General features: G+C 37.6%; 4 protein-coding genes and 1 long non-coding RNA gene across 14 annotated transcripts; 3 read left to right on the forward strand and 2 right to left on the reverse strand.

Annotated features, from left to right (window-relative positions):
* Positions 1 to 1,875: 1,875 nt before the first annotated feature.
* On the forward strand, positions 1,876 to 7,664 carry LOC135163148 (UDP-glucose:glycoprotein glucosyltransferase). 2 transcript variants are annotated; one of them, XM_064122375.1, is made up of 5 exons: positions 1,876 to 2,033; positions 2,122 to 5,489; positions 5,652 to 6,044; positions 6,164 to 6,178; positions 6,338 to 7,664. In XM_064122375.1, exons 2-5 carry the CDS (start codon positions 2,122 to 2,124, stop codon positions 7,266 to 7,268), a joined length of 4,707 nt encoding a protein of 1,568 aa, XP_063978445.1. In that variant the 5' UTR covers positions 1,876 to 2,033; the 3' UTR covers positions 7,269 to 7,664. The 2 variants fall into 2 exon arrangements, with proteins under 2 accessions (XP_063978445.1, XP_063978446.1); XM_064122376.1 differs by lacking the exon at positions 6,164 to 6,178.
* Positions 7,478 to 9,191, reverse strand: LOC135163189 (uncharacterized). Of its 2 annotated transcripts, none has more exons than XR_010299082.1 (2): positions 9,063 to 9,191; positions 7,478 to 8,681 (listed from the first exon to the last, which is right to left on the reverse strand). It is a non-coding gene; the product is annotated as an uncharacterized LOC135163189 (long non-coding RNA). The 2 variants fall into 2 exon arrangements; XR_010299081.1 differs by lacking the exon at positions 9,063 to 9,191 and adding an exon at positions 8,756 to 9,056.
* On the forward strand, positions 7,722 to 13,193 carry LOC135163165 (proton-coupled zinc antiporter SLC30A2-like). Of its 4 annotated transcripts, none has more exons than XM_064122415.1 (7): positions 7,722 to 7,863; positions 11,204 to 11,397; positions 11,692 to 11,951; positions 12,036 to 12,187; positions 12,342 to 12,525; positions 12,606 to 12,846; positions 12,962 to 13,193. In XM_064122415.1, exons 1-7 carry the CDS (start codon positions 7,832 to 7,834, stop codon positions 13,102 to 13,104), a joined length of 1,206 nt encoding a protein of 401 aa, XP_063978485.1. In that variant the 5' UTR covers positions 7,722 to 7,831; the 3' UTR covers positions 13,105 to 13,193. The 4 variants fall into 4 exon arrangements, with proteins under 4 accessions (XP_063978485.1, XP_063978486.1, XP_063978484.1 ...); XM_064122416.1 differs by lacking the exon at positions 7,722 to 7,863 and adding an exon at positions 8,633 to 8,790; XM_064122414.1 differs by lacking the exon at positions 7,722 to 7,863 and adding an exon at positions 9,359 to 9,549.
* Positions 9,806 to 14,813, reverse strand: LOC135163181 (18S rRNA aminocarboxypropyltransferase). Of its 2 annotated transcripts, none has more exons than XM_064122441.1 (6): positions 14,539 to 14,813; positions 14,309 to 14,472; positions 13,767 to 14,154; positions 11,623 to 13,555; positions 10,153 to 11,452; positions 9,806 to 9,923 (listed from the first exon to the last, which is right to left on the reverse strand). In XM_064122441.1, the coding sequence occupies exons 1-4, from the start codon at positions 14,660 to 14,662 to the stop codon at positions 13,437 to 13,439; spliced, it is 795 nt and encodes a 264-aa protein (XP_063978511.1). In that variant the 5' UTR covers positions 14,663 to 14,813; the 3' UTR covers positions 9,806 to 9,923; positions 10,153 to 11,452; positions 11,623 to 13,436. The 2 variants fall into 2 exon arrangements, with proteins under 2 accessions (XP_063978511.1, XP_063978510.1); XM_064122440.1 differs by having other exon boundaries at positions 10,100 to 11,452.
* Positions 14,814 to 14,822: 9 nt separating this feature from the next.
* On the forward strand, positions 14,823 to 19,579 carry LOC135163155 (uncharacterized). Of its 4 annotated transcripts, XM_064122395.1 has the most exons (7): positions 14,823 to 15,005; positions 15,199 to 15,308; positions 15,578 to 15,857; positions 15,988 to 16,286; positions 17,171 to 17,395; positions 17,625 to 18,134; positions 18,219 to 19,579. In XM_064122395.1, exons 2-7 carry the CDS (start codon positions 15,272 to 15,274, stop codon positions 18,602 to 18,604), a joined length of 1,737 nt encoding a protein of 578 aa, XP_063978465.1. In that variant the 5' UTR covers positions 14,823 to 15,005; positions 15,199 to 15,271; the 3' UTR covers positions 18,605 to 19,579. The 4 variants fall into 4 exon arrangements, with proteins under 4 accessions (XP_063978465.1, XP_063978463.1, XP_063978464.1 ...); XM_064122393.1 differs by having other exon boundaries at positions 14,826 to 15,005; positions 17,625 to 19,579; XM_064122394.1 differs by having other exon boundaries at positions 14,826 to 15,005; positions 15,295 to 15,308; positions 17,625 to 19,579.
* The last annotated feature ends 64 nt before the right edge of the window (positions 19,580 to 19,643 follow it).

Here is a 19,643-nt window from a genome sequence, read left to right on the forward strand (position 1 = left end):
TTTCTCGTCTCAAGTTTATTTTCGACTTATTTATTTATTTGTTTCAGGAAGGAACATCATCAAAGAAAATTTCGACTGTAGTAGTATCGGGAGTCCTCGATATACAAGTTCCTTCTTTCAAAAGAGTTCACACATTTTACCTGTGTCCTCACTGGATTGTTACGACACGTGTTGATGATATAAATCCGCAAGAGCCTCATTGATACCGGTTTCGCTTCTCCATGTGTTTCTCTCTCAACGAATTCGCTCAGGTTGTTATTTCTATTTTTGAAAGATGGGAGATCTATAAATATTCGGAGTGGAAAATAATGAATGACTCGAGGGAGTTATCTGAAGCTGAATTTTCAGATTTATGGTAGCATTTGATTGGTCAATATACTCGCGATATTATACTGACAATATCAATTGCGCTTTAAATATTTGCAATCGCATTGTAACTATTGTTTTATCTTCAAACGTCGGACTTGAAATTTTTCGACGACATCGTTACAAATGCATGACCGCGTGAATAGATCATCCGTTTGCGACGTGAACACAACACGCAGTTACGTATTTTATACGTGCCATCCTCTTGTACATTATCACTGATTGTTGATTAGTTCGTACAATTCAAAATCCGTCTGAAAATGAGAATTCCGATCAGTTTTATCTTCACGAAGTCTCACAGTTTTCTTTGAGTCGCATTTTTGTCAACAATAAATTCGTTATTACTATACGCGGATTTGCAGTTTCGTTGATCAATTCAATTTTGTCAATGTCCTGTCGGCTCTTTGATTTAAGAAGCCTCAGTGTTACTCTCACTGCGCATAAGAAGAAATGTCTTTCAGGAGAATTTTTATCAATGTTTTATATCAACCGCCTCAATGACTTCGAATAAAACCGTGTGAATCGCTTGAAAATTCAGCAGTATCTATCACCGCCGATTGAAAGATAATAGGTCACCACTTTGAAAATAATGAACGTGATTGCGATTACGATATCGTTTGTACTCGGATTAAAATGATTTTCTCCGCGTCTTTTTTTTGCAAGATAGCGGCATAAATTATTCTTTATGCTCTTAATTTACACCCAAATGATCATGAAACTGGATCACATAGACCTGACGGTTGCAAGGATCACAAGAGATCACATGAATGTATATTTATGCTTTCGTATTTATTTCTCCAGAGCTATCCTTTCAACTTGAGCAAGGTTGACGCAAAGGTGCCAAAATCTCTACTCCCATTTAAGATTATCGATAGTAAAATTAGTGCTGAAATTCATTTCGATTGTTCGAACAATTTCCAACATATGCCAATTTTTCGAAAGCTTTTTCCTGATATCCGCTGCTCAGGGGTATCAAAAATGACATGACACATTAGTGACCGGTCATATGGCACAGCGATGACAATCACGTGATGCAAACAATTAAGACAGTCTGTTATCATGTGGAAAAAACGTGATTGTTTTACGACCTACCATAGCCCTACCTTACCTAAGCGCACTATTCCTACTAATGTCTACGTATTCGAATTCCATATAAATAGTAATTAACCACAAGTGTATAATTAATGTGCCCATATGAATATATACAATTTATGAGTCCGAGAAAGAAAAAAAGTAAATTTTCCTCACGATCTACTGTTCAAATATACTACAATCGTTTGCCATATGATTTAATGTCGGAAAAACTGATATGAATACAAACTATACCAATATTTTTCAGAAAGAAAATATCTGAAAAGTTCAAAAAAGCCATTCAAATATTCCCCCGTTTTTATCTGTCAATTAAAAGGTCGGTCGTCTGTACCGACAGCCGATTCCCATCTTGTTTGCATCTGGTACCGTCCGAAGGTTATTCATGTGATGCTTTGCGTAACTCCAGGTTCACCAAGCTGGCATTTCCTGCCAGTGTCTAGTATTTTACGGGGTAGAGTGGCAGCCGGCACGTGCGATACATGGATTGGTTGTTGTGGATGGATTACCTCGTAGATTGTGCATTTAGTGATTTACAATTTTGATATTGAAACATTTAGGATATAAGAGACTCCAAGGTAATGTTGAAAATTCAGGCAGTTAATAAATATCGCGATAGCTGTCCAAAATTCATAATAAAATTTCATCAACATATTGATTTTGCAGATGTGGCGCATTGCTATCGTCTGTTTACTGTTGGTATCCTCAAACACAGCCAGTCTTGACAAAAAACGCAGCAAATATGTAACAACTCTGATCAATGCTAATTGGAGGGACACTCCAATTATTTTAGAAGCAGCTGAGTATTTAAACGATAAGAATCCCAATTATTTTTGGAAATTCATAGATACGGTATCACGTCCTAATGATGCTAATGCTCTTGAAGCTCACGAAGCAACAGATAAAGAGAGATACGATAGATTAATTAATCATACGAGTCATTTTCTCACACCAACAGAAAATGCTCTCCTCAAATTATCGTTATCCCTCAGGACTTACTCCGCTCGCATTGAGATGTTCTCTCAAATGGCAGAGAATCGAAGAACTGACAAAGTGGAAACTTGCAATAATTTTGTTGACGTTCATGGACAGTTGACTTGTAATTCCGATGATGTGGAGAATTTGTTAGAATCCGTGGAAAATAGAATTGATAGTGAGGACGAGAATAGCATTGTGTATTCCCTGGATCATAAGTATCCAGTACCACTGTCAGGTCACTCAGAATTAGGGGGAAAGTCTAAAGTGACTGGCAAATATGTGATTCTTTACGGGCAAATTGGGTCCGTTGGCTTCAGCAGTCTTCACACCAAATTAAAGAGTTTAGCTGATGCCAAAAAAATAACCTACGTTCTTCGACATTATGTAAAAGATCGTGCAGAGCATCGTCTGAGGTTGGCAGGATATGGAGTCGAACTGCACATGAAATCAACAGAGTACAAAGCAACTGATGACTCGGATATCAACGATAATTCGGGAAAAGAGGAGTATGAGAATGAAGGAGTGGAAGAAATTAATGGAATTAATTTTGGTGTACTGAAAAATCTTTATCCAGATAAACAAGCAGAACTTGATAGCTTTGAGAAACATCTTCTTGAGACGAGTGATGAAATTGGGGCTTTGAAAGTCTGGCAGTTCCAGGAACTCAGTCATCAGGCAGCTGAAAGGATCATGAAGTCACCATCGCAGGAAGCGATCAAAGTTCTCACAGATATTGCTCAAAACTTTCCAATGCAGGCGAAATCATTGATTCGTACGAAAGTCAGTACCGAGTTGAAGAGAGAAATAAAGGGAAATCAAGAGTTGTTCTTTGCAAATTTGCATATCCAACCAACTGATACAGTGCTATTCATCAATGGTCTCTTCTTCGATTTAGATACCATTGATATTCTAGGATTACTGGAGACCCTTCGAGCTGAACTTACAGTGATGGAGACACTCCACAAAATTGGAGTGACCAGCAGTAAAATGGAGAAACTGTTGGCCCTAGACCTATCTGGCTCTCAATCATCCGATAATAATCAAGACTTTGCCATTGACATTAGAGACTCGGCGATCATTTGGGTGAACGATCTGGAGAATGATTCACGATACAATCGATGGTCTCCAAGCTTAACATCACTCCTGCGTCCAACATTTCCGGGAATGCTGAGAAATATTCGCAGAAATCTGTACAATTTGGTTCTTGTCATAGATCCCCTGAGTTCCCTTTCGAAACCCCTGATAACGACAGCAGAAACACTTTATGCACATTCGGCACCGATCAGAGTTGGATTAGTCTTGAAGACAAATTGCGATTCATCGTTGACTGGACAAACTGATGCCAGTGTTGCTGTCAACAACATCTTTCACTATTTACTTGAGAATAAAAGTCCCAAGGAGGCTGTTTATTTCCTCTCAGTTTTACTAAACGACATTGAGAAGAAGAGATCTGGCAATGCTGATAACGATGTCCTTGATAATGAGGTGCAAGTATCAGACGTCATAAAAGCACTGCGATCGAGAGATCCATCAGCAGACGTCAATGCTATATTGGATGAAGATTCAGAATACGATGCAGGAAGGATGTGGACTGATGATTTCATCAAGAGGACGGGTTTCAAGGTTTTCCCCCAGGCATTATTAAATGGTGTACCACTTGAGGGTATCTCCAGTATTATGGACGGTGAGTCCCTTGAGGACATCACCTTAAAAATGATTTTTTCCCAGACACCGATGCTGCAGAAGGCAGTTTATAAGGGCGAAGTTACTGAGGGAGATGATATCGTTGATTTCATGATGAATCAGCCCAATGTTATGCCAAGATTGAACGAGAGAGTTCTCAAGAATGATAAATCACAGTGGCTAAACCTGGTTGGGGAAGCACCCACAACACAGGACGTATACTCGTGGAGTCCTGAAGATACGTCAGCCTGGCTTATCCAAAATTCCAACTACTTGTACATACCAAGGAGAAAAAAAACCCAGCATCTTTACACATATTGGATTATAACGAATTTAGAACGTCCAGATGGTAGGCTGTTACTTCGCGAAGCTTTGGAGTATCTTAAATCCAATGGCGATGTGAGACTCGCAGTAATTTTCAACAGCAATGCTGATCAAGATAAGACTCATATCGGTATAAATAAAATAGTCCAGTCGGCATTAAGCACTAATTATCCAGTGGAAAATCACAGTAAAATTATTGAGTACATTCGAGACTTGATAGCTGAGAAAAATGTTGGACTCATTGAAAATGGCGAGTTTGATCGTGAAAAATACCGTGAACACGTCGGTGTTGACTTCGACGAGAACATAATCGATAATGAGTTTAGGCTCAAGGTTCATAGGCATTTTGCTCACGTTGCGCTGAGAATGGACGAATCCTCGACGACTCAGCGAGCTGTGATATGCAATGGAAGGATCATTGGACCCTTCGACGAAGGGGAAATATTTGCCAACCAGGATTTCGCACTGCTGGAGCGTTTCAGTCACAGCACTTATGGGGAAAAACTGATGACCAATTTGGAGAAAATTCATGCCAGTGATGATGAGGAGGATCAAGCTATTTCGGATGATGTTATAATGGAGATAGCGTCCTTACTTGTACCAAGACTCCAGACACGCAGCCGATACAATGTTCCTGCTGGTGGAGAGAAGCACAGTGTTGTCAAAATATCTGCTGGTAATCCTGATGAAGTTGCTTTCAACATCATTGCTATTGTTGATCCAGTGTCTCGTGGTGCTCAGAAACTTGGGACTATATTGAATACATTGCAACAGGCGCTCAATTGTAACATCAAAATATACTTGAACTGTGTCGATAAGAACAGCGATATGCCATTGAAAAATTTCTATCGATTTGTCTTCGAGCCTGAACTTCAATTCAATTCTGATGGACAACTAGTTGGAGCCAGTGCTAAATTTACCAAATTACCGACGTCATCACTTCTCACACAGAATATTCATGCTCCTGACAACTGGATGGTTCAGGTTGTTAAGAGTGTTTATGATTTGGATAATATCAAACTGGATAATGTTGCTATTGGGGTTCACAGGTAACTTTAATTATTATTAATTTTTTTATAATCATTGCCAAATTCCTCAGAATTTTCTAAGTTTTGGTTGTTAAAACAAGTTGAGAATTACGCTGGAAGCAATTGAGAATTGCAATTCCAAGTCTGTAATGGTGACTAAAAAACTATCCGATATTATTCCAGTGAATTCGAACTTGAATATCTTCTGCTCGAAGGCCACTGCTTTGAAGCCACCATGGGAAATCCTCCTCGAGGTCTTCAAATAACCCTCGGCACTGAAACACAACCAATGGTTGATACCATTGTGATGGCAAATCTTGGATATTTCCAGCTGAAAGCAAATCCTGGTGAGTGGATTCTCCGCCTTCGACACGGTAGATCAGCAGAAATTTACAACATAACTTCGGTGGATGGCCATGACGTTATTCAGAATGGTAACGGTGTCAGCGTGCTCATTAGTTCATTGAAGAGTCACGTTCTCAAATTGAAAGTAACGAAGAAATTGGACAAACTTGACATGGATCTCCTGGCGGAAGATGATGAGAAAAAATCGGGCATTTGGAATTCAATTTCGAGGTACAGTGGATAAAGATATCTTTGGTATCGCTTTTTTCCATTCACCCCAATGATTTAGACTGTTGTACCTCCAATTATTCAAGAAAGATAAATAGCTAAATAGCTATACTTTGTTCTAGCTTTTCCGACTATTGGTAAGCTTTTTTAATTATCCATTGCAATTTATATCTTTTTATAATTTATATATTTTTTTAATAACGACAGAAATACTCACATATCAAATTAACATAAATTAGCGCGATAACAGTAAGTTCATACGTAGGCGAATAATTCATAATGTTGTAAATCCTCAGGACATTGGGGGCTGACGATGGAGAGGAACAGGAAGAAAAGATCAACATATTTTCCCTGGCGTCAGGTCATCTGTACGAGAGATTCTTGAAAATCATGATGCTCAGTGTATTGAAGCATACCAAGAGTCCAGTGAAGTTTTGGTTCTTGAAGAATTATCTCTCTCCAACCCTGAAGGACTTCTTGCCTCACATGGCAAAGGAATATGGCTTCGAGTATGAATTGATTCAGTACAAATGGCCGAGGTGGCTTCATCAGCAAACGGAAAAACAGAGGACCATCTGGGGATACAAAATTCTTTTCCTGGACGTGCTGTTCCCCTTGGATGTTAAAAAAATCATCTTCGTGGATGCTGATCAAGTAGTGCGGGCAGATCTGAAGGAGCTCGTCAATTTGGATCTCGAAGGGGCCCCCTACGCATACACACCTTTCTGTGATAGTAGAAAAGAGATGGATGGCTTTAGATTTTGGAAACAGGGGTATTGGAAAACCCACTTACAGGGTAGAGCTTATCACATCAGTGCACTTTATGTTGTTGATCTCAAACGATTTCGTCGTATTGCCGCTGGTGATAGATTAAGAGGGCAGTATCAAGCTCTCAGTCCAGATCCAAATAGTTTATCAAATTTAGATCAAGACTTGCCAAATAATATGATTCACCAGGTGGCTGTCAAGACCTTGCCTCAGGAATGGCTTTGGTGTGAGACTTGGTGCAATGATGCATCAAAAAAATACGCAAAAACCATCGATTTGTGTAATAATCCAATGACTAAAGAAGCCAAGCTTCAAGCAGCAATGCGAATTCTCCCAGAATGGACGGGCTATGATGAGGAGATCAAGGCGTTACAACATGCCATTGAACATGAACATAAACATGCTGATAAGGAAGAGAAAGTCGAGTCAGACGATGAGAAGAAGCATGAAGAATTGTAAATCTGCGAAGATTGTAATGTTTCAAAGATTGAGAAGTCAGGAAAGAATCTACGACGCACCAGGTATGACGGTGCATAGTATTCTCATACTGAAGTCACGAATGCTGCCATCAGTTATTTCTGTTAAGTCACACCAACAGGAACATCTTAATGTATAGGAAAATATAGGAAAAAATCCAACATTTTTCATGTTTCTCAATTAATCGTAAGTTTTGTTATCAATTTTTTTTGGACTCTCGGAGTTGCTGCTCGATCTATTTAACAGTTGTAAGAACCTCTCGCTTTGTATGATAATTGCAATATTATCCTTTTCAACAGGTCAATCAATTTTGTGATGTACATCAATTAAATCCAATTGTATTTGCAGTCGAGAATTTAATTAAAGTGATAATTTGGATATTTTTCTATTTGTGTCATTATATTTGTAGACACTCCGGAGATAGGGGATTCATAGTTAGTCGATAACTGTCAGTCGTGATCGGTCGTTTGTGTAGAAACCATTCGTGGGACAGAATCTCCCTCGTCGATATGTGCTTAAACTCTTAACGAAACACTTTGTTTGCTATGATGAGCCAGCGTCGCCGTATTCCTAATAGGTAGATAACTTTCTGCTGTGTCATTAGATATTTTAGATGCATCGATATTTGTGAAAAATGATTGGCTCAGAAGAAATTTCCGAGAAGAGCCGATAAATACCGAAAATATTTACTCAATTGTATTTTTACGTTTGACGGAAGTTGCCGTATTCTTTGTGGTATTATTTACTGATTAATCCCGATCTCATGGTGCCCCAGTAATTTCGAGAAATGGCTGGTCAGTGTTGCTAAACAGCGTTGTTGCTACCAATAATGTCAATGCTCATTTACCGTGATAAATTTTTCTGATCGTTCAAGATCTTGTTTTTACCCTTAATCTATTTCAATAAATGAGATCGTATTTTTCCTGGTGACAACGTTACAGTCTGTTTAATCGAGAAGAATCATCTATTCATCTAATCAATATATCAGGTTCGCGAAAAATTACGCGATAATTTTATGCCACCTGATGAGTAGCTGGAGATAAGCAATCGAATCGTGAAGATGTTCAATGTGACACGTGAATCCTTTGATTTCGATGGATTTTAGCGATAGAAAAAAAAATCTAGAAACCCCACTCCTAAATGGTTTCCTTATTTTCTCAATGACAGGTCATGGAGAATCGATAAGAAAGAATCAGAATATAGGTATATAATTTCGGAATTTGCTAGTGTTGCAGCTTTTATTTAGTCTGGTAGATCTGTCTTTTTATCGATGAGAGCAACCGCCGGAATCGCACTAATCGGACATCACTAGTGCTGCAGCGTATAAAATGTGTTCCTATGTTCATTGTTAGCCAGTTGCTTGTGATCTCTCAATCCTCCTGGGAATAATTCCACCTTCATAACAACATAAAATCGATTAATGATGAATCGAGCATTCTGTTCTGACGAAATGTAACATAATTAATTACTTGACGGAATAAGTGTTGAATATGGAATTTAAAAGGTAGGTATTTATCTCCGTGAGTTCATTAAAAGATTTTCAATTTGTCAATTGTCATCTCCGTGAGCTTTTGTTCCCTGTTTGTCTTGGATTCTTTTCCTCATTTGCAATGACTTAGACATGACAATTATGCGATAATCCCCATTATCGTCGTTTTCATTCTGCAGTTTATTGACTGAGAATGTCATGCAATTGTGGAGTGGTTGTCCAAACAAGATAACAAGAGAATCTTCTAGATGTCCACGAAAAAAATTTGTCCCTCAAAATATTCTCACCTAGTCCACGAAAATGTTGTGTGATAAGGACTCTTAGGTTCCCCGGTGGCGTATATCACCCTTTAAAAACATCTCGTATCAATTAGATAAATTGAGTATCGATAAGAATATAGAAAGAATGTGATAACGTTTACCGAGAAGAGAAAAATTATATTTCAAAGAAGACTGAAACGACTTGTGGGAGCCAGTTTCCAATATCAGGAAATTCTGAATCATTTTTCTTTTTTCATTTTATTTTGCTCGGTTCATTCGCTTACAGTGAGGAAAATCCAAACAGTTCTGTCTTGGACTGACACTGGGGATTACGTATTTAGGGACGATTCATGGCAATAGCATGACATCATCGAAAACTCCTTTAATTAGTGTTGTGTACTTGTTGTATTATTATCGCGCCTCAGTTGTTGTGTATATCTAATTTACATAGTCCTTTGTACACCGGCGTGATTGAGATGGCAGGAAAAACCATTGATGAGGAGCATGTTCGACTGTAAGTGTAATTTTTTTTGCCTGAAAATTATACATCTCCAGACAGGTATTCAAAATTGACAAATATATTTAAAAACAATCGAAATATATCGATATTTTTCCTGGTAACGTCTGGATGAAAAAATTAGTTTTCTGTGAAGATTCAATGGGTCTGAAGTCCTCATTTAATGTAGATTGTATGAAGGTCAAGGTCATAAATGGGATAGAATCAATTTTGAAGATTTAGACATCTCAGGTACGAAATGAGAATTTAGGAGTTACCTGCAACAAAGGCATTAGAAGCTGAAGCATGTTCCTGGTGCATATCAGGATTTTCTGTGGAATTTTTTTGCAGCTTGGTATCAGAAACTATTATATACACGTTGTTAATGACCCCTGAAAACAATCAAATGGTATGTTGAGAGTGGTGTACTATATATGAAGTCAATCGTTCAGTCGAATCCAATAATATATAACACAGTAGTCGACTATATCTTGTGTTTTGTGAATAAACCGCTGGCTCTTCTCATTTCACAATTTGTCGCCACTTAACATTCACAAAATTTAATTACCCATCGAACGCTAGTCCATTGGTGCTCCCAATGTTCAATGAAATGAGTCTCACCTCAGATTTACGAGAGCCTAAACAGATACAAACACTCGCATATTTTTTTTTTGCAGGCGTAGCTCGAAAGAGATTTTTAATGTGTACATGCCTCGGTGATTCCATAATGTTGGGAGCTGGTGTTGTACAGGAAACCAGTTTTAGATAAAGAGATTCCATATTCCATCTCTATAATTTCGAGGCTCGAGAGAAACAGCAGTGTGCGACGGACACTATTAATCATTCAAATTTATCTTAGTAACAAGTGCTTTTGTACGGTGTGCAATACAATGTCGATTCGTTGATCATTTAGAGCATTAATTTTGTGGTGAAGTTAATATAATTTTTTTCTAAAATGCCGGCTTATTTAAAACTGGTTTCAGAAAATAATGGTGGGATGCGATCCTCCTACTTGCGAAAGAATAAAAAGTGTGGAAATGATGACGAGAGTGAGGGCGAAACCATTCATGCGCCGTTGGTATTCAATAATTTTATGAAATTGTCTACTTTGTTTGAATGAAAAAACATTGTTTGAGCTTTCAATGCAATGACAATAATTTATAAAATTCGGGTATTTATCGCGCAATAAAATATCTAAATAATTTCTATCTGATGGATACTAAAAGGATCATCGAGGCTGAAGTTAACAATTGTCTATAAATCCAAGAATTTTCTGCATTTCGTTTCAAAACATGACAAGAGTTGAATATAGTGAGACGTGTGGTAGATAATTGTTTCATCAATTTCCGGGATGATTTCCGAGTATTCATGGGTGATATATGTGATATGCACGTGTTATCAAAGGCTCAATACGCATATCCTGCAAGTGCGTTGTAAAATTCCGGAAATAATAAGTTTTCCAACTGTTTATTATTCCAATATTAATCCAATGAATTGGCAAAACTCACGTCAATTCCGTTCCATGTCATCCGCTTGATACTGTAACATGTATCTGAATTTTAGGGATTTTTTCCTTCAAATGTGTCAATTTCATTCTTTTTATCAGTAAAAAAGTTTCAATGTGTTAAGCAATAACCATTTATCACTAATTGATTTGTATTATTGGAAATAGTTTTTCAGACCAGGCAGTATTTGGATATGGTACAAGTATCCCACCCAACAACAACGAATATGAGGGAAATGATGCTTCCAAAAAGGTGATCTTCTGCGTACATGGAAAACTCTCAGGATGTTGTACGGTTGTCAAAGGGACAGGTCTAGACGAAGAAGTTCTGTCAGCCGATTATCAGCAGAATATCGGCCAATGTAAGCGCGGAATATTGGTCTTGACCTCACGAATTCCAAATTATGTGCTTTCCACCTGGGAAAATTACCAATTGAATTATTATTAGTAATAGTGATTAATTATCATCACTATTATCATTATATTATCAATTTAATTTGAGTTTAATTGTCGGACCCTTTAAACCTTTATCTATATCGTTAGCAACATAATGAATGTAAATTTCATGGAAATATCTTGTGGCTCACCACAACAGAAACCGGAAGTCCATGAGCACCAGAACTGTTTAGAATAATGAGAGATGCTTGTTTTCGCAGTTGAAGATCACTGTCACAGAGATCGCAATGAAGCCACTGATAAGAAAGCCCGAAAGAAGCTGATCATAGCCTGCGTATTGTGTGTTATATTCATGATAGCAGAAATTGCCGGTGGTATATTATCAAATAGTTTGGCAATAGCAACAGATGCAGCCCACCTGCTTACAGACTTTGCATCATTCATGATATCATTGTTTTCAATATGGGTGGCTGGTAGACCAGCTACTAGAAAAATGCCCTTTGGATGGTACCGAGCAGAAGTAAGAGGACATTGTCACACTCCACCCGCATTTTACCTGACCGATATATATTATATTACTACATATATTATTTCTCATTCACAGGTAATAGGTGCACTCACGTCTGTATTATTGATATGGGTGGTAACAGGCATTCTCTTTTACCTGGCCATCGAGAGAATCATTCATAAAGATTTTCAACTCGATGCTGAGGTCATGCTCATTACTTCTGCGATTGGAGTTGCTGTTAATTTAGTGCAAGTATTGGTTTATTATTTAGCTTAGGACAGGTGGTAAAAATGTCAGGAAATGAGTGACAAATAGTTTTTACTGGACAAGTTTATTTGACAATTTGTCTCCTCTCGTTTGGAATAACGTTCAATAGATAATTTTCTTCGATTTGTATTTTAGGATGGGACTGACACTCCATCAACATGGCCACAGTCATGGTGGCGGCCATGGTCACAGTCATGGACATGGAAAGCACCAAGGTGATGACAAGAATATAAATGTCCGAGCAGCTTATATTCACGTTTTAGGTGACTTCATTCAAAGCACGGGCGTCCTCGTTGCAGCCTTAATTATTTATTTCAAGGTGAATCGTAAAATAAGACTAATAAGACTCGTGTTTTTGATCTCAATGAGATAATGATTAATAATGATTTTTTGTTACAGCCCTCTTGGAGTATTGTAGATCCAATTTGTACTTTCTTGTTTGCTATTCTAGTCTTGTTCACAACAGTGACCATTATCAAGGATGTGATGAATGTTCTTATGGAAGGAATACCAAAGGGCTTTGAATATTCCGCCGTTGAAAATACCTTTATGGGTATTGAGGGAGTCGTCAAAGTGCATAATTTAAGGATTTGGGCATTATCACTTGATAAAACAGCACTCTCTGCACATCTCGCTATAAGTAGGACGCTTAAACTGTTATCTGTTTGAACACTGAGTGGTTTACCCCCAGTATCACCTTACAAATGTCTTGAAAGCTTCCTGGGATTTTTCTCACATGTTAATGCATTTTTCAGAGACAGATGCAAGTCCACAGGAAATTCTTCGGACTGCAACAAGAAATATCCATGACCACTACAATTTCTTTGAGATGACTCTTCAAATTGAAGAATTTAACGAGAAAATGGAAAACTGTAAACAGTGCAAAGCATTACAGTAATTTCATTTTTTAACGATGCCGCACACTGGAATCGCTCTTTGTAATTAAAGATAAAACTGCAATAGCATTAAAAAAATTAAATACAGTGATGTTCAGTCCCAATTATTTTGATGATATATTTTACCTTTTTAAGAGAAGTAGCAACAATGCGGTGATGATATTCACATGAAAACAGAAAAATCACTCTGAAAATGGTCGTCACATTCTCAATAATTTCAATAATGCAAGCGAGTCATTTTTATTATACATGTCTGGCTCAAATTTTCATGCGATAAATAAGACGAAGTTTTCGTATAAAATCTGTCGTATAAAATCTGTCTATTAATAATTCACTAAGTCGTTGCGGGCATTTCTAGCGGTTTATCATCGCTATCAGATTTATTTGCGTTTTTGTTGTTCTCTTCTTCACTCTCACTTTCACTGTCCTCACTTGGTGGAAAATCTGGTAAGGCTACAGAAAATACATTCATGTCAGTTTAAAATGAAATATGTAGTGAGTAAATACAAAAAAATGGCAGAATATTCTTCGTTTCTTATGGTCTTATCATAAACGGCGGAAAAGGGAAAATTTTGAAAAGGATGAACCAGCCGTTACTTCATTCACCAGAGAATATTCAAAATAAAATTCAGAAGAATAAAATAAAAACGAATAACGACTATACCTTGCTTCTCCAGCCTCTCTTGTCTTGCATTTGCCAAAAATTTCTCTTGTGCTTCAATAATTTCCTCACTAGTAGAGCAGGCAGCGTAAGCAGCAAGTAAGTCAGCATTCAACTCTAAAAATGAGTGACCCCAGGAAAATTTTCCTAGATAAAAATTGGCTTCATCTGGAAATCCAGTTATGATCATCATAGCAGCTATTGCTTCAACACAACTCAATTGACAAGGCTTTCCGTAATTTATTGGATTGGCAGCTACAAGAAACGGGAGGAGACGTGGGTTTGGACTTCGCATTCTGTTGAACGGTGTGTCCTCGAGCTTTGCCCAGCTACAATCGACCACAGCACAACCGTGTTCCTGTACTATGTCACGATCAGTTGGTGCAACACACTGCAAGGACATACATAAGAATCGATTGGAACATTTGCATAATTATGGTCAGGGGCCTGAAGACGAGCTCAGTCTCGTAGTGAATTGATTAATGGATACAAAAGCTCTTTATAATGTTTTCAGAAGACTGATCTCCCAAGTTCCTAGGAAATACCTTATTCGCTACAGGTGTTAGAACTATTCCCGAAAACCTGGTATTCAATCGTAAAGTTTTGATGAGTCCATGTCGGGATAATTTTCGTCCGGAGCATTTTTTTGGATCACAGTGTTCAAGGTCCCACATGGCGACCGGGAACGAAACTAGGGATTCTTGTATCTCTAGAAGGAAAATCCTTCGATTATTCGTCTTCTGATTTTTCCTAAATATTTAAATGCTCCTCTCACCTTCCTCAACCTCATCATCCTGATCGGACATATCCCCCTGCTGTCGATACTTTTCTTCTTTACCCACTACCTGTCGCTTCCTCCTTTCATGCATTTTTCCTTTGCCCTTCTTTCTCGCCGACATTTTTGTCCAAATTATAAACCCAATCTTCCAAACTAGTGAGTAATGTCAATAATCGCAGAGTTAGAAAGAGGTTAGCAATCGGAATGTAACAGCAACGTGATGAGTTGCACGTACATGACACAGCTGATAATGGGGACGCCACTGTTCCCACTGTCAATCCTACGATTCATTCGCAGCTGATCAATCAACTGATTGCACAACATCATTGTTGTAGCTCCGACAAAAATATTTCCTGGTATGTTTGTTAATTTTTTAAGTTTTTTCCTGTTCGTGAATTATTGACGATGTCACCAGACAAACCCACCATCCAAGAGAAGCCCAATTGATTGATCACGAGATAAAGGTAGGTAAACAACTAATATCATTAGCATTAATCATTCAGCACCATCCTGGCTATTTGTTTACAATTTTCAATATTTTATCATTAGGGAGTGGAATAGGGTATAGGCGATCGGAATGTCATTCCTTGGAATAACATTCCGATAACATGTGCTACGACCGTAAGATTTTTCTTATCATTTTCCATTTCATCGTAGGGCAGTCATTAAATTATATGCGTAATACCCCGTCACGACTTCTACGTTGATTGGTTTGTTGTATTCTTTGTCAATGTTATTTGTTCATGCCGCAAGGATGATGGATCCAGGTACAATCCTCTCAATAAACTACCGTAATATTTCGGTGTCAACCTGTTGCTATTTATTTTCAAGGATGTTTATCCCAAACCCGAGGAAGATTTTTTTTCAAAACTATTTTGCATTGATTCTCATGTCCAGAATGATTTTTCTACCGACACGAGCGTGAAAGAAAATTGATTTTTGGAAGAGGGATCACCATCTTTAATAACAATGCCCCCATTGTCGTAGAGCTATGCTAATTTCTAATTGGTGATGTATTTGTGGACTGGTATAATAGAAAATCTAGGTAAAGAGGCATTTCTGAGAGTGGCAGCTTGGGTGAACAAGCTCCGGAAGATGAAACGACGAGGCGGACCAATACAACAGTGGGTTGATTCAATCGCAACCCCAACAAAATCCGTGGATATACAAATCCATTGTGATAGCCATGACCTAACGCCACCATCAACCCCAGAACATTCCAAAGATGTGATGTACACCAGTACACCAGCCATGACTATTTCTGCACAATCGTCAGTGCCTTGCTCATCAACCATAACAATGACAAGTGGTCTAAGGTATTCATTCTAATTTTTTCTATTGATTTTTAAATACCGAATCTATATATTTTTCTAAATTGTAGGAACACTAGAATTGTAATCATAATTGTATGGACAACCTGGTTATATATTTTTTTACGACTTCTAGTTGTGGTCCGCACAGCAGATTAATGAGAGACCCAAGTCTGCAATCTGACAGCAGCCATTGCAGCAGTGTCGAGAGTCTTCTGGAACTTCGCAGGGCGGATCCCGAAGCGATTCTCCTAGGTCTTGGATTCGGTGGATGTCCCAAGGCTTCTCAGGATAATGGACCACTCTCACGTATTCCGAAAAGATTTCTCCAGCCGTCAAAATTGAAGGGCATAACACTAGATGATTTCGTCAGACAGCAGCAAGAAACTACTGAATCGATTGATTCAGCCTCACTGGGTTATCGTGGATTAACAGGTAATTTTTATTTCTTTTTTCTCTCTTAAATAGTAAGAATGTCTGAAAATTTTACGATCGTTTGGTGGAAGCGATATGGGAAACGATAAACTACGACATGAAAGAAATATAATAACTTAGTCTGACATATTCTTGTGAATAATCATTTGTAAGCTATGTGATGATGTGAATTTTATAGGTAGCAACGACACGCTGAGCGTGCCGAAACGCGTATCACGTCGTAGATATTCCGGGCCTAGTGACTTAGTAAGTCCATGCTGCGATTCAAAAGTTTTACGTCTAACACTGTATGAATAAATACTGTGTTTCACCTTTTTTTTCGGTTGCGTCTTTTCTGAAACTGAACGAGACACGTTTCATTCGCGTTCGTTTCAGAAGACACGTCTAGTATCGTTTTATTACCTTTTTTGTGCATGTGAATTGTGATGATTAATGTTTTTTTAGTGTATACACTGACAGAAAAAATAAGTTTTATCCAGAGAATTTTATTTGAACCAATTGCCATCTTACTGTTAATTTCAAATGAATATTTCACGGCGAATATTGAACTTTTGGGTAATTGAAGTATTTTTCAATTTCTGAAATAACGGAAGTACTTGAAAAAACATTAGGGTCTCATGATAGAATTTTAAATTAAATTTTTGTGTTGGATACGTGTGACTTGGTGTGTCAAGGACTCTTTTATTTGACTCAAGTAAATCTATTTTAAGAAATAGTTGTTACTCACCGTCAGCTTTTATTTATTTGAAATTGGTTCAAGTATATAACGGTTATTCCAAGCAAGAAATATCTCAATAAAAATAATTTTTTCTATCAGACTAGTAATTAATATAGCCATTTGGAGCTGGGGCTGTATTTATCTTAATGAAATTTTAATTCGTTAGGATCACCATATGTGGCTCCATCAGAAATAGTTCAAAAAATCATGGAACGTTTACGTGAACATGAGAGTCATGAGCTCGATGCTTATACGGCATACAATTCTGAAACCTGTACTACACCTCCAGTACAGCAGAGTGGACTCTCGGTATTATCTCCCGATAATCGACAATTTCTAGACAGACAGCGATCTAAGAGCCCTGATATTTGCAACAAACGTATGATCATAGGTAAGCATTATGAAGTTTTTATGAGGGAATGAGACTTTTGTAATTGAGGGTCTTCCAATTGGCTCTTTCAATTGCTGATGTATTCTCAGGACAAGGGAATGTTGTTTATCAATTTTAATAGAGTCAAAAAGTAGTGACATTATTATTACCAATAATTTTCCTTGTATAATGCCGTAATAATAGTTTCAGAGAGGGCAGTTACTAAGATTATTTTTCATTTAAATTCTAGGAAAAAAATCATTTGCATTCAGTTGTGACGGTGATTTAATCGAGATAAATAATCCACCAAGTTTCAACATTCCAAACTATCATGATCGCTTTATGAATCGTTCTCCTCTCGAATCCATGAACGTCGACTCCACTAATGGACAGTGTCGAATCGTACCGGAATCTTCAATAAACAATAATATATGTCCCTGGAATTCATCTTCATCAAACTCTGACCCCAGCAGTGACCCTGTAATGGAGCCCAATTGTCAATGTGGGTCAGTCGATAGCGAAAGTCCCATGGCTGACAATAACGTCCATGGTGACGATTCACCGAAGACCATTGAACCTTCCGTACCAAAATATCATGATAATGACATAGATTGGACTACTAATTTACAATGTGATATTCCCCCTTGCCTGGATAACCCTAGAAGAGCGAGTGACAGTTCTTGTGCAGCCCAATCAATTAGTTCTTACGACGAGGGGCGTAGATTCAGTGATGGGATCATGAGAGAAAATCCTGACAGATGTAAAAGAAAAAATCAGGGCAGGAGGATTCTCCAGCGCCAGGCTAGAATAAGAGAATCAGATACTAATGAACTACAACTTCCAGATTCCCCAGATTCTCTACAGATGGATAAGCCAGACAATTTCGATGGTGTTGTCTCCGAAAAGGGCCACGAAATAGATGTACAAAATATTCCCATAGAATCTCAGAGTCAGAGTTTAATGAGACCAAACACGAAAAGGACATATTGTGATCCCAAAAAACACCATTTGTGTTGTAAAAGTGATAATCAACAGATATGTATACACGAGGAGAACTGTGAGGAATGTTGTTACTACAAAGGTACGAGGAACTACTGGCGAAAAATGCACAAAATCATGAAGAAGAACGAAAAATTGGAGAACATGGTAGCCAAGAGCAGGCAAGAAATGGCGGAAATACGAGAGATGTTGAGCTCTGTGTTGTCAGTGAGAATGGAGCCAGGTTTTTGATTTTCTCTGATACCTGAATAATGATAATCAAAATGAGGATGCAATCTACATTCCTAGAGAGATAATTTTAAGTGATTACTCATGGCAATATTTATGTAGAGATATTCTACCTAGTGGCTAGTGACATTCCATTCAGGAATAATTTTAGAGTCTCTTATTGGTCCTAACCAATATTTACTGATTACTCTTCCTAATGCAAAGAAACTATTGAAGAAATCTGATTGAATTTGATTTTTATGATCCGTTTAAAATGACATTGAGAAATATTTTTCATATAGGCTCAAAAATAATGAGAATGATTTTTAGTCAAGCAGGTTTCTGCTGTCATACCAATGGGACCTGGATTACGTCATAATCGTAATTCTTTTATTGTAATTATTCTCTGGTATTGAGCTGTTTGCTCAAGCTGCCATCACCGCCAAACATTGGCCAATATTTTTTATTCCGAGTAGTTTTACATCTACTCTATAATATAGATTTTGTTATCAATTTATTGGTATTTTCACCAGAGGTTTATTGTATGTACTAGTATTAGGAACATGCGTTCTCGAAATGTCTTGCAATTTGTTTTTATCATGACCACACAGAAGTACAGTGACCTATTCGAAAAACCTTGCGACCAATTCTGTCTATTAACTTGCCGGTCGTGCCTGTCACAATTGGTAATTACATATATACCAAATTTGAACGTTCTTATAATATTTTTACTCGAATATTGTTCGGGTCTGTGAATAACGAATACGCTCATTTTATATAGTCATTCAATTTTTTGAATGTTTTTATTTTTTCTTGAAGAAGTGGAAAAGACTCGTATTTTTCCCCTCCTGGGATATGCATTCTCGAATTAGTAAATGCGATTTCATTAAAATATGAATGACGCATGTAGGGGCTGCCCAATCGTACTTGTTCTTCAATGTATTTTTGTTTTCCACATTTTAGAATTTAAAATAAATAATTGCCATAAAGAAAAACCAATTATGACTTTCATTTTTCGTGTAATTCCGTTTTGACGTAATACCTGCTCACATCTACTTGCACA

The sequence above is a fragment of the Diachasmimorpha longicaudata genome, chromosome 5 (genome assembly GCF_034640455.1).
Source record: "Diachasmimorpha longicaudata isolate KC_UGA_2023 chromosome 5, iyDiaLong2, whole genome shotgun sequence".
NCBI lineage: Eukaryota > Metazoa > Arthropoda > Insecta > Hymenoptera > Braconidae > Diachasmimorpha > Diachasmimorpha longicaudata.